The 13,961-nt window shown below is 41.5% G+C and overlaps 2 protein-coding genes across 2 annotated transcripts in view; one reads left to right on the top strand and one right to left on the bottom strand.

Moving 5' to 3' along the window:
• The window catches only part of LOC139234881 (erlin-1-like), an 843,171-nt gene that overhangs the window by 633,123 nt on the left and 196,087 nt on the right, over window positions 1–13,961 (top strand). The gene's annotated exons all lie outside the window — the stretch shown is intronic.
• The window catches only part of LOC139234874 (salivary plasminogen activator beta-like), a 28,131-nt gene continuing 18,530 nt past the window's right edge, over window positions 4,361–13,961 (bottom strand). The window contains exons 8-12 of the mRNA XM_070865685.1: window positions 13,379–13,571; window positions 9,839–9,975; window positions 9,522–9,662; window positions 8,607–8,755; window positions 4,361–8,152 (exon numbers count right to left, since the gene is read on the bottom strand). Coding sequence (XP_070721786.1) covers window positions 7,994–8,152; window positions 8,607–8,755; window positions 9,522–9,662; window positions 9,839–9,975; window positions 13,379–13,571 — 779 coding nt within the window. The 3' untranslated portion in view covers window positions 4,361–7,993. The remainder of the gene's footprint in view (window positions 8,153–8,606; window positions 8,756–9,521; window positions 9,663–9,838; window positions 9,976–13,378; window positions 13,572–13,961) is intronic.

Genomic DNA, 13,961 nt, shown 5'->3' with positions numbered 1-13,961 from the left:
CACCGCCCCCCCCCCACCGCCCCCGGACCGGACCCGACACCTGCGCCCCCCCCCACCGCCCCCGGACCAGACCCGACACCCGCTCCCCCCCCCCCGCCCCCGGACCCGACACCCGCACCCCCCGCCCCCGGACCGGACCCGACACCCGCGCCCCCCGCCCCCGGACCCGACACCGCCCCCCCCCACTGTCCCCGGACCGGACCCGACACCCGCGCCCCCCGCCCCCGGACCAGACCCGACACCCGCTCCCCCCCCTCCGCCCCCGGAGCAGACCCGACAGCCGCTCCGCCCCCGGACCGGACCCGACACCCGCTCCCCATCCCCCCGCCCCCGGACTGGATCCGACCTGACCTCCCTCCCCCTCCCTCCCTCCCCCTGACCTGAACCGAACCGACCTCCCTCCCACCACCCCCCCGACCCGACCCAACGCCACCTACCTGTAAATCTGGTGCTGGGGACGGGCCCGGCCCGAAGTCTCGGGCCCGGCCCATTCAGCCTCCCTCCCCCTTCTCCTTCCCCCCCCCCCAATCTCCTCCCCCCCCATCTCCTCCCCCAATCTCCTTCCCTCCCCTCCAATCTCCTTCCCCCCCCTTCTCCTTCCCCCCCCCCCAATCTCCTCCCCCCCCATCTCCTCCCCCAATCTCCTTCCCTCCCCTCCAATCTCCTTCCCCCCCCTTCTCCTTCCCCCCCCCAATCTCCTCCCCCCCAATCTCCTCCCCCCCCCATCTCCTCCCCCAATCTCCTTCCCCCCAATCTCCTCCCCCCCCATCTCCTCCCCCAATCTCCTTCCCCCCAATTTCCTCCCCCCCCATCTCCTCCCCCAATCTCCTTCCCTCCCCTCCAATCTCCTTCCCCCCCAATCTCCTTCCCCCCTCAATCTCCTTCTCCCCCCCAATCTCCTTTCCCCCCGCCAATCTCCTTTCCCCCCCTTCTCCCCTTTATCCCCTTCTCCCCATCCTTCCCCCTTATCCCTCATCCCTCCCCCTTCTCCCCCATCCCTCCCCCTTCTCCCCCCCTCTGCTCCCCCCCACCCCCCTCCTCCCTCTCCCCTCGCTGTCAGAAACACAGACACTGACAGACAGAGAATGAGAGACACACAGACAGACAGAGAGAGAGACACTGACAGAGACACACTGAGGGGAGCATCCCAGCACGCTGTTGGAGGGCTCCCGGTGCTGCAGTCGGTAAGTAGAAAATGTTTTATTTATTGATTTAAAAAAAAAATTATTTCTTATTAATTTTTTTTGATTGATTTATTGGTTGATTTATTGATGTATTTATCATTTATTATTGATGATGGCTCTTTATTTGTAAAACTGAAGTGTTTAATGTTGGTAAACTTCCCTTTAAACATCCCCCCCCCCGCCACCATTCCCTACGCCTGATTTGTAACCTATGCCTGATTTTCTAAAGTGTAAACAAGGTTTTTTTCGAGCGTACAAAAATCTTCACTTAATCCATTCTAAGTTAGTTTGGAGTAAGTTTTCACTGCCAAAACTTTGAAAACAGGCGTAAGTGGTCGGACACGCCCCCTTTTGAAAAAAAAATTCTGTTCCAAAGTGAAACAGTTCGAACTGACTAGAACTGGAGCAAACTAAATGCCGAGAATTTGAATTTCTAAGATACTCCGCTCTACACCAGTTGCTCCTAAAAATCAGGAGCAAATCATGTGGAAACTTGGGGCCTTAGATTCACCATTATTTTAACAGCAATTTTGGGGCTATATGTTACCAGTCTATTCATCTTGCAAAGTATCGATAATATAGATAAGTAGAAATACATTTAGCTGATTTTAGAACATTGTTATTATTTTCCGAATAGATTAACTTTGGGATTGAACATTTAGTGCAGTTGCACAGACAGAAAACAGTGTACCAACCAGAAATATCAGTGACCAGTATTGTTTTATTGTAGGTATTTGAAGTTTTGCATTTTAAAGTAGCTGATATGAACTTTGTGGATGCAATGTTTTCATTGAACAAATGGCAACATTATTAATTGTAAATAAAATTCACTGAACATTAATTTCCACAGCAGCTAACTGCTTCAATTACCTTGAAAATGCACTGCAATTTACAATTTCTAGCCAAAAGCCAATGCATGGGCTCCACCAAACCTCCTGATGAAGACCCAAGGTTAACTATAAAGTAGGCACAAAGTCAAACACCAGTAGATAAGCTGCGGCCAATGCAGATGTGTGACCTATTTGGCTTGTTTCTTAATCAAATGCTGTGAATGGATGTGTGTAGTTTGGAATTGTAAAATTACAGAAACTATTAATAAACATACATGTATTTCAAGAGTAAACTTTATTCAGCTGCTTGGAAAAATTAATAAAAATTTATAGAAAATAGCATTCGACCATTGGCAATACTGTGACTTTTTCAGCAGTCAATCATTGGTACAGTGTTGCACATTTCCTATTTTTGTTATTACATAAGTGAAAATTAAAGATAAAGGTATCATTTTAGTTTGACACGTTTTTTTCAGCTTCCTTTGGAACAAATGGAATTATCTCGAGTGCAACAAAATTAACATTTAGATTTTTAAAAAATCCGCGTGCAACTACTGGCCTTTTTAAATGCAATATTTTTAAAAAGGCCCATATAGTATATACTGAATTCTTTTTCAGGATTACACATGTACTTTGTAGGTATTTAAAAAAAATCTAAATTGCATAAATAATAGCTCATATTATTCAACTTGTGAATTTATCCATAAAATACCAACACTATACCTAGAGTAAAGAAAATTACATATAGTATTCAAATACAGCATATAATAATCAAATAAAAAAATTAAATTGCACCACAAGGCTATTCACAACCATATAGCACAACTGAAATGTTAACAGGAATACAAAATACAGTCACAATTTTATGAACTACTGTTGCATTAATATTGTAATCTCTTAGCTGATTATTATTTTATAAATACAAAAATAAACTTCAAATAAGCTTTATAATTTTCAAAAGAAAACATTTCTTGGATTAGACATGGAACATTTTAATTATGTTTTGATTTGCATGTATGTAAAACTCTTTAGCAATAACAAAATCATAATAAGTAAGAAGGACAGGTAGCAATACAGAGCCTCATTTAAAATATATAGGACAGGATTTTAAATAACGTTTTCATGGACTTAAAAATTGGTTATGGTTCTGGAAATAGGGTAAAATCACTTTCAAGTCTACTTGGTAGATAGGCTACCAATGCTTCAGATATTAACCTAGCAGCTAATGACCATACCTGCTATCCCCATTAACTAACATAAGACATATTTAAATATCCAGATTCTTGGAGGTGAACAAATAAAAACTCAGCTATATTTGCTCCACAACAACCACAATGTAGTTCAAAAAATTATTCTGTCATAACTCTGTGAAGAAAAAGAAGAATCTTTTGTCTCTGCTCTTCAGCTTTTAAAAGTACCAAACTGAGGTGTTACATTTTAATCATGTCCAGTTAATGGGTCCAAATTTGCCCAGGAGTTGCTCCGTTTTTTTTGGAGCAACTTGATTTTTTTGGAGTATCTTAAAAATCCTCATTCTGCACATTTAATTTGTGCCAGTGTGAGTGAGTTAGTTAGGATTTTTTTTCGTTTTATTTTTATTCTAAAAGGGGGCATTACCAGCCATTTTGGCCAATTAAGCCAGCTCCAAACTAACTTAGGCCAACATATGTGGCCACTTGTGGCTGCACAGGATACCCTTGCGGAGAGTTAAGAAACCAGCGCAGGTAGCCAGAGATTGGCGGGGGGAGGGAAGCACAGAGGACCTTGCAAAGCACTAAACACCTTCACAACAACTACTACAGATCTTGTACTGCAACTTTTGCATAATTTACACATTCCACTAAAGCTTCATAAAATATGCATTTTTTAAATATCATTTATATCAGAAGGCAAAGGGTTTCATAAAACCATTTATGAATCAAATATTTTGCTTGCAGGGCTATGAACAATGGTCACTTGTGAAAGGTACCTGAGGGTGCCCATGCAGTTAGTCCCCAATAAGGTACCCGTGGGTGCATGATGGAATGTTCCCAACAGGGTATCTACGGGCATCCATGCAGTTGTTAACTAAGAATTGGTGGGATTTTTAAAAAATTGACCTAAGTCACGATTACTACCAAAATAAAAGCCACGATTTGCTGGTACTGAGAGACCAAACCTAAGGAAAGTTTTCTCTGGTCATTCTCACCTCTTAAGAGCCAGTTGCATTGTGCCATTGACAGAAAATTTTTCTAAATCATTTAAAGAAACTCTCCTCCTCTCCCGCCCCCCCAATCAAAACTCTTCCCCCTCATCAAAACTCTTCTCCTCCCCTGCCCCCCACCGTTCAAAACACTTTCCCCCCAATCAAAACTCTTTCCCACCTCCCCCAATCAAAAGTCTCCCAACACCAACCTGTTTCTTGTAGCCCTCAGCGCGGGAAGGCAGTGGCTGGCCTGTGCGGTAGGCCACTCGGCCTGGGCTAGGGGCAGCGAACATCGGGTTCGGCTCACAGCCTGCAGGACGCGCTGGGAGGACAAGGAGCTACTGCGCATGCGTGCAGACTCCACTGCGCATGCGCGCAGCTGCCGGCACTGTTTTTGGCGCAGGGCTGTAGCTCCCCCCGCCCCTCCCACTCCACACAAAACACTGCGCATGAACCCGGGACACACAGAGAGCGGCCAGAATCATTAGTAATTTTTTTGGCACCGTTTTGGGCGCACAAAGCCGGCGCATCTCGGGAGAGTGCGCTGGAAAAAGTGGTTAGGGTAATTCGGGCCCAGAGTTACTAAGGTTGGCTGAATTGACGACTTGTGGGACATATTTTCATTTAATTTAGTCCTTGGATCCATGATAATTGTCTCAATCCAGTGCTTGTGGAATATGTGCTATTTGCCCAAGATATCTGACCTGATGTGTCCACATTTTATTAAAGGTTCAGATGTACTTACCTAGTGCACAGAATGTATCATTTGACCCAAATAAAAGTGGGAAAAATAAATTTGCATAAAGAACTTGAGGTCTAGTTTGATTTTAGAAATATTCACAAAATACCGTAAGCATGCCTAACAAAATAGACAGTGGGAATTCAGAATGAACAGAACAGTGAACCTGACCCACTTAAGAAAGAATTCTGGGCATGAGGGTAGAGTCTTGAGGAGGCTATGGTTTTAGCCTGGCGAAGTCTGCTGAGAGTGATATCTCATATACAAGCTACACAAACTACTAAATATCAAACTAAATATCAAAATGTAACAAATGATAAAATATTTGCTTTGACAATTTAAGTATGTTGTGCTGCTATTATGATGCAGGCACAGCTTTGTAGCAGTGGAAGTGCATAGGTTGCACTTAAACAATTGCAAAAGTTTCAATAGATATATAAAGAGAAAAAGGTTAGTAAAGACAAACGTAGGTCCCCTGCAATCAGAATCAGGGGAAGTCATAACGGGGAACAAAGAAATGGCGGACCAATTGAACAAGTACTTTGGTTCGGTATTCACTAAGGAGGACACTAACAACCTTCCGGATATAAGAGGGGTCAGAGGGTCTAGTAAGGAGGAGGAACTGAGGGAAATCCTTATTAGTCGGGAAATTGTGTTGGGGAAATTAATGGGATTGAAGGCCGATAAATCCCCAGGGCCTGATGGACTGCATCCCAGAGTACTTAAGGAGGTGGCCTTGGAAATAGCGGATGCATTGACAGTCATTTTCCAACATTCCATTGACTCTGGATCAGTTCCTATCGAGTGGAGGGTAGCCAATGTAACCCCACCTTTTAAAAAAGGAGGGAGAGAGAAAGCAGGGAATTATAGACCGGTAAGCCTGACATCGGTAGTGGGTAAGATGATGGAATCAATTATTAAGGATGTCATAGCAGCGCATTTGGAAAGAGGTGACATGATAGGTCCACGTCAACATGGATTTGTGAAAGGTAAATTATGCTTGACAAATCTTCTGGAATTTTTTGAGGATGTTTCCAGTAGAGTGGACAAGGGAGAACCAGTTGATGTGGTATATTTGGACTTTCAGAAGCTTTCGACAAGGTCCCACACAGAAGATTAATGTGCAAAGTTAAAGCACATGGGATTGGGGGTAGTGTGCTGACATGGATTGAGAACTGGTTGTCAGACAGGAAGCAAAGAGTAGGAGTAAATGGGTACTTTTCAGAATGGCAGGCGGTGACTAGTGGGGTACCGCAAGGTTCTGTGCTGGGGCCCCAGCTGTTTACACTGTACATTAATGATTTAGACGAGGGGATTAAATGTAGTATCTCCAAATTTGCAGATGACACTAAGTTAGGTGGCAGTGTGAGCTGCGAGGAGGATGCTATGAGGCTGTAGAGCAACTTGGATAGGTTAGGTGAATGGGCAAATGCATGGCAGATGAAGTATAATGTGGATAAATGTGAGGTTATCCACTTTGGTGGTAAAAACAGAGAGACAGACTATTATCTGAATGGTGACAGATTAGGAAAAGGGGAGGTGCAACAAGACCTGGGTGTCATGGTACATCAGTCATTGAAGGTTGGCATGCAGGTACAGCAGGCGGTTAAGAAAGCAAATGGCATGTTGGCCTTCATAGCGAGGGGATTTGAGTACAGGGGCAGGGAGGTGTTGCTGCAGTTGTACAGGGCATTGGTGAGGCCACACCTGGAGTATTGTGTCCAATTTTGATCTCCTAACCTGAGGAAGGACATTCTTGCTATTGAGGGAGTGCAGCGAAGGTTCACCAGACTGATTCCCGGGATGGCGGGACTGACCTATCAAGCAAGACTGGATCAACTGGGCTTGTATTCACTGGAGTTCAGAAGAATGAGAGGGGACCTCATAGAAACGTTTAAAATTCTGATGGGTTTAGACAGGTTAGATGCAGGAAGAATGTTCCCAATGTTGGGGAAGTCCAGAACCAGGGGTCACAGTCTAAGGATAAGGGGTAAGCCATTTAGGACCGAGATGAGGAGGAACTTCTTCACCCAGAGAGTGGTGAACCTGTGGAATTCTCTACCACAGAAAGTTGTTGAGGCCAATTCACTAAATATATTCAAAAAAGAGTTAGATGTAGTCCTTACTACTAAGGGGATCAAGGGGTATGGTGAGAAAGCAGGAATGGGGTACTGAAGTTGCATGTTTAGCCATGAACTCATTGAATGGTGGTGCAGGCTAGAAGGGCCGAATGGCCTACTCCTGCACCTATTTTCTATGTTTCTAAACATGTGAGTAATCTGCTAATTTGCATCCTAATTAGAAAAGAGATGATTGAACTGTTGGCTCTTTCCTTACATTAAAAACTTAAAGACAGGTCAGCCAACCAGTGAATTGCTTCAACTTCAAAAAGTTTGCTTCTGGTTATACTGCATTTATCGTATAACTTCCTCCCAGAGGTAGTCTCATCCCTGACAGCCAACTGCAATCGAAGACTGGTTCAGCAGATACTCTGCATATTTTGTGTCACTATAAAGCCAAAAGCAGTTCACAGCAAAACAAACTTTTACAAACTGGCTCGTTGATCGACATATATCTTGTCTTGTTGAATGTACTACAATGTATCCCGTATTGTACTTGAACTGAAAAGCAAGGAAATGTATCGAACGGAACTGCCGTCAGCACCCAAATATAGTGTATGGGATTGCTGACCGCAGCTAAATGTACTGAACTACTTTTGAATGTACTGTACAAATTTTTATATGAATAAAGTATATTTTGAAAAAAAAACATATCTTGTCTTGTACATATCAGTCTTTATCCTTCCCAATAAATTAGAGGGTCTTTTTTAAGTTTAGCTCTATCAAATGAAAAATATAAAATTGAGTTAAGCTGTCTGACACAGACAAAATTTGAAAAATGTTACAGTTGTAAAATGTTTTCAGAATTTTACCAAAATTGTAGATTACGGAGTAAGATGAGGTAGATTGGATGAAAGTGGCTACATAAACTTTACAAAAATGATTATTTAAAGTTATCAGCTGATATTGTGGTCATTGATCTGAAATCTCTTAAATCAGACAATCATGTTTTCTTCAATCCACCGCATGTAGTTTGTAACTCTTGTGTAAACGCCTGGTTTATTTTTCCGGGCACACCCTTCTCCCCAGCTGATTATTCCATAAAGATGCATTTGTCCATTGTTTTCACATACTAGAGGTCCACCAGAATCTCCCTGTCATTAAAAACAAAGAATAAATATTTAATCTTTACAGTTTTAATAAATTCTATAGAAAGATTGTTTATGTTATCACTGCTTAAATACATACAAGAAAAAATTCAGAAGATAACAACAACAACAACTTATATTTATCTAGCACCTTTAATGTAATAAAACGTCCTAAGGCGCTTCACAGGAGTGTTATCAACAAAAATTTTTTCCCCCGAGATAAAGCACATAATATAAATTGAATTTTATTTTGGCAGAATGCTGGAAATTCTCCCAGCCTGACAAAGCCAATGCATTTACGTTTTTGAAACACAGATTCCTTTCTTAGTAAAAACTGACTCCAATTAATTGTCAAAAATCATTCTAAGGCACAGTTTACTTTAAATATTTTGAATTCTGTTTCCCTAGATACAGAGAATATCATGAGAAAATATCAGTGAACTTTGTCCTATTTACTTACTTTACAAGAATCTGCCTTCCAGTTAGGGTGTGCGGCACACAGCATGTTCTCTGTTAACTTCTTTCCATAATATGCAGGAGACCCACATTTTTGCTGTGAAATTAAATGCACTCTTGCCTCCTTCAGGAATTTAGAGAAGAAAGGAGAAACTGAAAAAAATTAAAATATGAAATTAAAAATGTACACTTTGGGTTTTAGCACTTAGCATTTTGTGAGAAAACTATTTGTCAAAATGTAATTTTGTAACACAGTTGAGGCAAAGTGCTGAAAATATTTTGGTCCACCAACAAATAGGGCCCAGATAGAATGGATAGGAAGGACCTATTTCCCTTGGCAGAGGGGGTCAACAACAAGGGGGCATAGATTTAAAGTAATTGCTAGAGGTTTAAGGGCATTTGAGGGGATTTCTTTCACCCAAAGGGCAGTGAGGGTCTGGAACTCACTGCCTAAAAAGGTGGTGGAGGCAGATACCCTCGTCACATTTAAAAAGTACTTGGATATGCACTTGAAATGCTGTAACCTACAGGGCTACGGACCAAGAGCTGGATAGCTCTTTGTCGTCCGGCACAGACTCGATGGGCTGAATGGCCTCCTGCCATGCTGTAAATTTTTATGATTCTATGTTTTAGAATGTGCCAGAAACTTTTCAGGACAACTAATTTGATTTAAATACATGTGTTACTTATATTTTGAGATCTACAACAAAGGAAGTGGCAACAAAAATTTCAATTGTCATTACTAATAAGTTACATTTTCTTTGATGTACATGCACTATTTCAATCCAGTGACTTCAATAGGCTGTGTTTTTTTAACAATGGAGAAAGCCATGAAAAGTTTTTTTAAAAGCAAGGGCGGATTGAGCTTTGAAGAAAGAAATATTGCAGCAAGACATATAAACCAGAGTTTTCAACTTACATTCAGCTTGTTTCCCATATCCAGAAACTTCACATGGAGTGTTTTCAGGAAATGTTAGATGTTTAGAAGGCAGACAGATGGGTTGCACAAGTTTAGACTCTCTTGCACACATTCCTGATTGAGATTTTAACTTTAGCAAGGCTAAAAAGAAAAAGGAAACCTGTTAGTCTAAATCTTTTGAAGTCTTCCATGAGGAAAACACTAAATGTTGCTGAATTTTAAGAGTTATAATAAACATTAGGGATTCAGCTTGAGAGTTCTGATTTGAATCTTGTCTATAGTTCAAGCTAATCTAATACTAACAAACTCAATCTTACCTATGTCATTGTCATACGTATCATCATTGAACTTTTGGTGAATAATGATTTTTTCCACTGCAAAGTTTTGATCACTTTTAGAAGTTTCATTTATTGAAGGTTTTCCCAGAAATACTTGATACTCTGCATGAGAAACTCTGAACAGAAAAATGGTAAAAACATTTTTAGAATATTTTATTGCATTGCACAAAATTTACAAGCTTTTGGGTCATAGTTAAATTACCATTTATTATTCAGTGAATACCCTCCAATTCCTGTTTACATAAGAAAGCCAGGCTTACATCAGGTTAACATAGGTCACAATTATCACTCAGACTTGTCTCAATTTCTCTTCATAATAGGAGCTCCTAAAAAAAAATCTGCCATCAATAAAAACACTTTATAAAAGTAAGCTTTTTAAAAACACACACAACCAAATTGACTTCTTGTGGCATTGTACAGAAGGAGTCAACATCAAGTGTAATCATTGTTGAAATGGGGCAAGAGGATGAAGGATGATTAGATCAGGGTGTGCAGACCTGATTAAGTCCACGTTTTCATGTCATATTCTATCCTTATTTTTATATTATCATTATACATTTTTGTGTCCACATTTATAATGGAAACTGTATATGTAAACTTGCCACGCTGTAATTGCATCTTCATGACAGAGGTGGACATAGGAATTTATAATGGAAAAGGTTAATCGGAAGTGTGCTTAGACATAAGATTCTTGATATATGACCTCAAACTTCCCTTCAGTGTTGCTATTTTGACAAGCACAGAGTTCTCTATCAATCACTTTACTGATTTCAAACTACAGGGGCATCAGAGGCTGAAAGCACACTGCAGATCAGGGATAAAGTACCATCTCGAACTGAACCTAAAATATTGATAATAAGAAAGACCTGCATTTATATCATTCAGGGCATGCCTAAGTGCTTTTCATATAATGAAATGCAGTCATTTTGGGCTCATGTTTCGGCAATAGGAGCAACTAGTTTAGAATGGAGCATCTTAGAAATTGTAATTCTCGGCATTTAGTTTGCTCCAGTTCTAGTGAGGTAGAATAGTTTCATTTTAGAACAGATTTTTTTTTCCAAAACGGGAGCGACCCAGCCACTTACGCCTGTTTTGCAAGTTTAGGCAGCGAAAACTTACACCAAACTAACTTAGAATGGAGTAAGTGTAGATTTTTGTACGCTCAGAAAAACCTTGCCTACACTTATAAATCAGGCATGTGGAACGAGAGATGGGGGGGGGAGGGAAGTTTGCAAACATTAAACACTTAATTTTTACAAATAAAGAGCCGTCATCAATAATAAATGATAAATAAATCAATAAATCAATCAAAAAAAGTTTTTAAATAATTTTTTTTTTAAATCAATAAATAAAAAATTAAGTTTCTACTCACCTACTGCAGCACTGGGAGCCCTCCAACAGCATGCTCGGATTCCCCCACCCCCCCGGTGTCTCTCTCTCTGTCTCTGTCTCTCTGTCATTTCTGTCTCTTAGTGTTTCTCTAAGTTTCTGACAGTGAGGGGTGGGGGGAAAGAGGGGGAGGGGACGAGGAGGAGTGGGAGGGAGGGAGGGGAGAGGAATGGTGGGGGAGAGGAGGAGGAAGGGAAGCTGAATGGGATGGGGTGGGGGGGAAGGGAGCTGAACAGGGCGGGGGAGGGAGATGGGAGGGAGGGAGGGGGGGCAGCTGAACGGAGGCGGGGGGGTTGAGCTGAACGGGAGAGCGGGAGGGGGCGGGGAGCTGAACGGAGGGAAGCCCGAGTCCCGATCTTCAATGCCTGGTGAGCCCATTCGGCCAGGGCTAGGGGAGGCGTTCTTCGGGCCCCTCCCATGCAGCCGGCACAGATTCGGGCTGCGAGGAGTTACTACACATGCACGCACACTCTAGTGCGCATGTACAGAGGTCGCAGCACTGTTTTCAGCTCCGGGACCTGGCTCTGCCCCCCACGCGTTCTGCTGCACTGCACCAAGGGCCTGGATCGACCGGACTGCGGGGAGAATACCAAGGTCAATAATAGGCGCCGTTTCTGTTCTAAAAAGTCGACGCACCACACGGAGATGCGCAGTTGCAAACTTGGGCCCTTTGTGTGTGAAGTGTAGAAGGCTAGAAATCAGGGTAAGACTGTAGTTGGAGCTTTCATTACTGTTTTCACCTGCCTACAATTTTACACATTAAAATGAATGGGTGAAAAATCACAGGTTGGCAAGTGCAAAAGCAGAAATCCCCAATCTCTAGAACTAGAGATCTATAATGACTACAAAGTGAAAAATAAGCACAAACCAGAGGGTTGAATTTGTTTGGATTTTTAGATTATGTTTCTACGGGGTGATCTTGATGGAATATATATTTTTAAATGTTACCACTGAGCTAAACTTAGCTTTCAGGGGTAAAGTTTTCAGGATAGGGATAGCAGGTCAGACGTTTATTAGTTTTCAGCCGAGCACCTGAACCAGCATCCTGGAGACAATGAAAGAAAATTTGACTTTCCAACGACTGTTCAAATTCATTGCTGCTGTGACAATCCTATTAATTTGAGCTCAATAGGGTAATTGCCAAATTAAGCTGGTGGTCTCTGCTCTTTGGTACAGGAGTAGTAGTTTTGACTATAAGTTGACACTAGAGTCAAGCATATATATATATATATATATATAAAAACCAGACACCAAAAAAAAAGGCAGGTAGAAAAGTGCTGTGAGAAGTGTAAATGACAATAGACTTCAGGGACATCAGACTAATGCAGAAGAGTTATTCTGTTTAAGTTAAGCTTGTTATTATATGGAGATAAGTTGTATTGATTAAACTAAATTAATCTGGTCATAACACAGTTTTGTATGTTCACATTACTGTGGAATAAAGCAATTTAATGATTCAAACCAAATTTCACCTCATCTTGTATTAACACAATGGTTTTCAAGAGATCTGCAAGGGACGCTGATAGCCGGTTCAGGTCACAAGGGGGGGTTCCATTGTTCTAACGCTGGGTCCTGTTATTGTAAAAGTTGATATGGAGCAGTTGTGTCAACTCCCAGAAAGTTAAGTCACATAGACGAATCACAAAAGCCACTGACATTGCTGAGCCTGATAAATTATCTACCGCAGATCCAAACGTAATCGAGCCCAAATGCAAATTCTTCTCTTTGCAATATTTCAGGTGGTTTCAAAGTTCAAGCATTGGGCTCTATTATTGTTTAATAAGCGAAGACTTTGAAGTAACTTTTAGAAAGGAATAGGATGTTCACCTCTCGAGTTGTAAAGACCTATCACTTCCGAGTACAATCTGTCTGTGATGGGTGATGACAAATGAAATCAGACCCTCACAGGAGGATAAGAGGGTGTAATTTTGCATTTCCAGCAGAAAACCACACCCCCTGGGAGCGTGAATCAGAGATGTAGCTACAGCATTGTAGCCTGGATTCTTCAAACTATACTCCCCACTCACAATGTGGAATCACAGAATTAACCCTAATATTTAAATTTGTAAAAAAAAGTACATAGCAAAAATATGCTGAGCTGGGGTATAAATGGGTGAGAGTTTAACCTACCTTGTATCAATACAGTGTGCAGCTGTCAGAACCCAGCAAGGGTGAATGAGACTTCCTCCACATATAAAAAAAGGATTTCTGGATCGTTTTTCAGTTACGTAGAGTGCTGCTTGCCAGGGGTGAGATTCTATGGTGGCTTGATTTCCTCCAACAATCTTGTTAATTTTATACTGCCTCTGGCCACACTTTGATGCTGGAGAGAGAAGTTAAACATAGGTTACGCCAATCATATTTATTGGGATGTTAAAACCCACATTGAAAGATACCTAAACTACCATAAAGAGTAGTACAGGCAACTCTCGATTATCTGGGTCCCTCGGGGATTGGACTATTCCGGGTAAATGATTTTGCCGCTAAGGCGAGTGCCCGTCTCAGAGCTGAAATTTAATGGTGATAGAACCAACCATGAAGACTTAGTTCCTGTTATCATAGCGTGAAGGTAATAAAATACATGACAATGGATTCATATCATCTTGAAATTATTTTATGATGTTAAGAGTTAAGTGTTAAAACTGAGCTTGATTTTTTTTTAAAGCGATCTTATATCTGCTTTTTTAAATGAATTCATTTTCTTATTAAAATG

Source organism: Pristiophorus japonicus, chromosome 22, assembly GCF_044704955.1.
Source record: "Pristiophorus japonicus isolate sPriJap1 chromosome 22, sPriJap1.hap1, whole genome shotgun sequence".
Lineage (NCBI taxonomy): Eukaryota > Metazoa > Chordata > Chondrichthyes > Pristiophoridae > Pristiophorus > Pristiophorus japonicus.
This window is presented reverse-complemented; position numbering and strand designations above follow the sequence as displayed.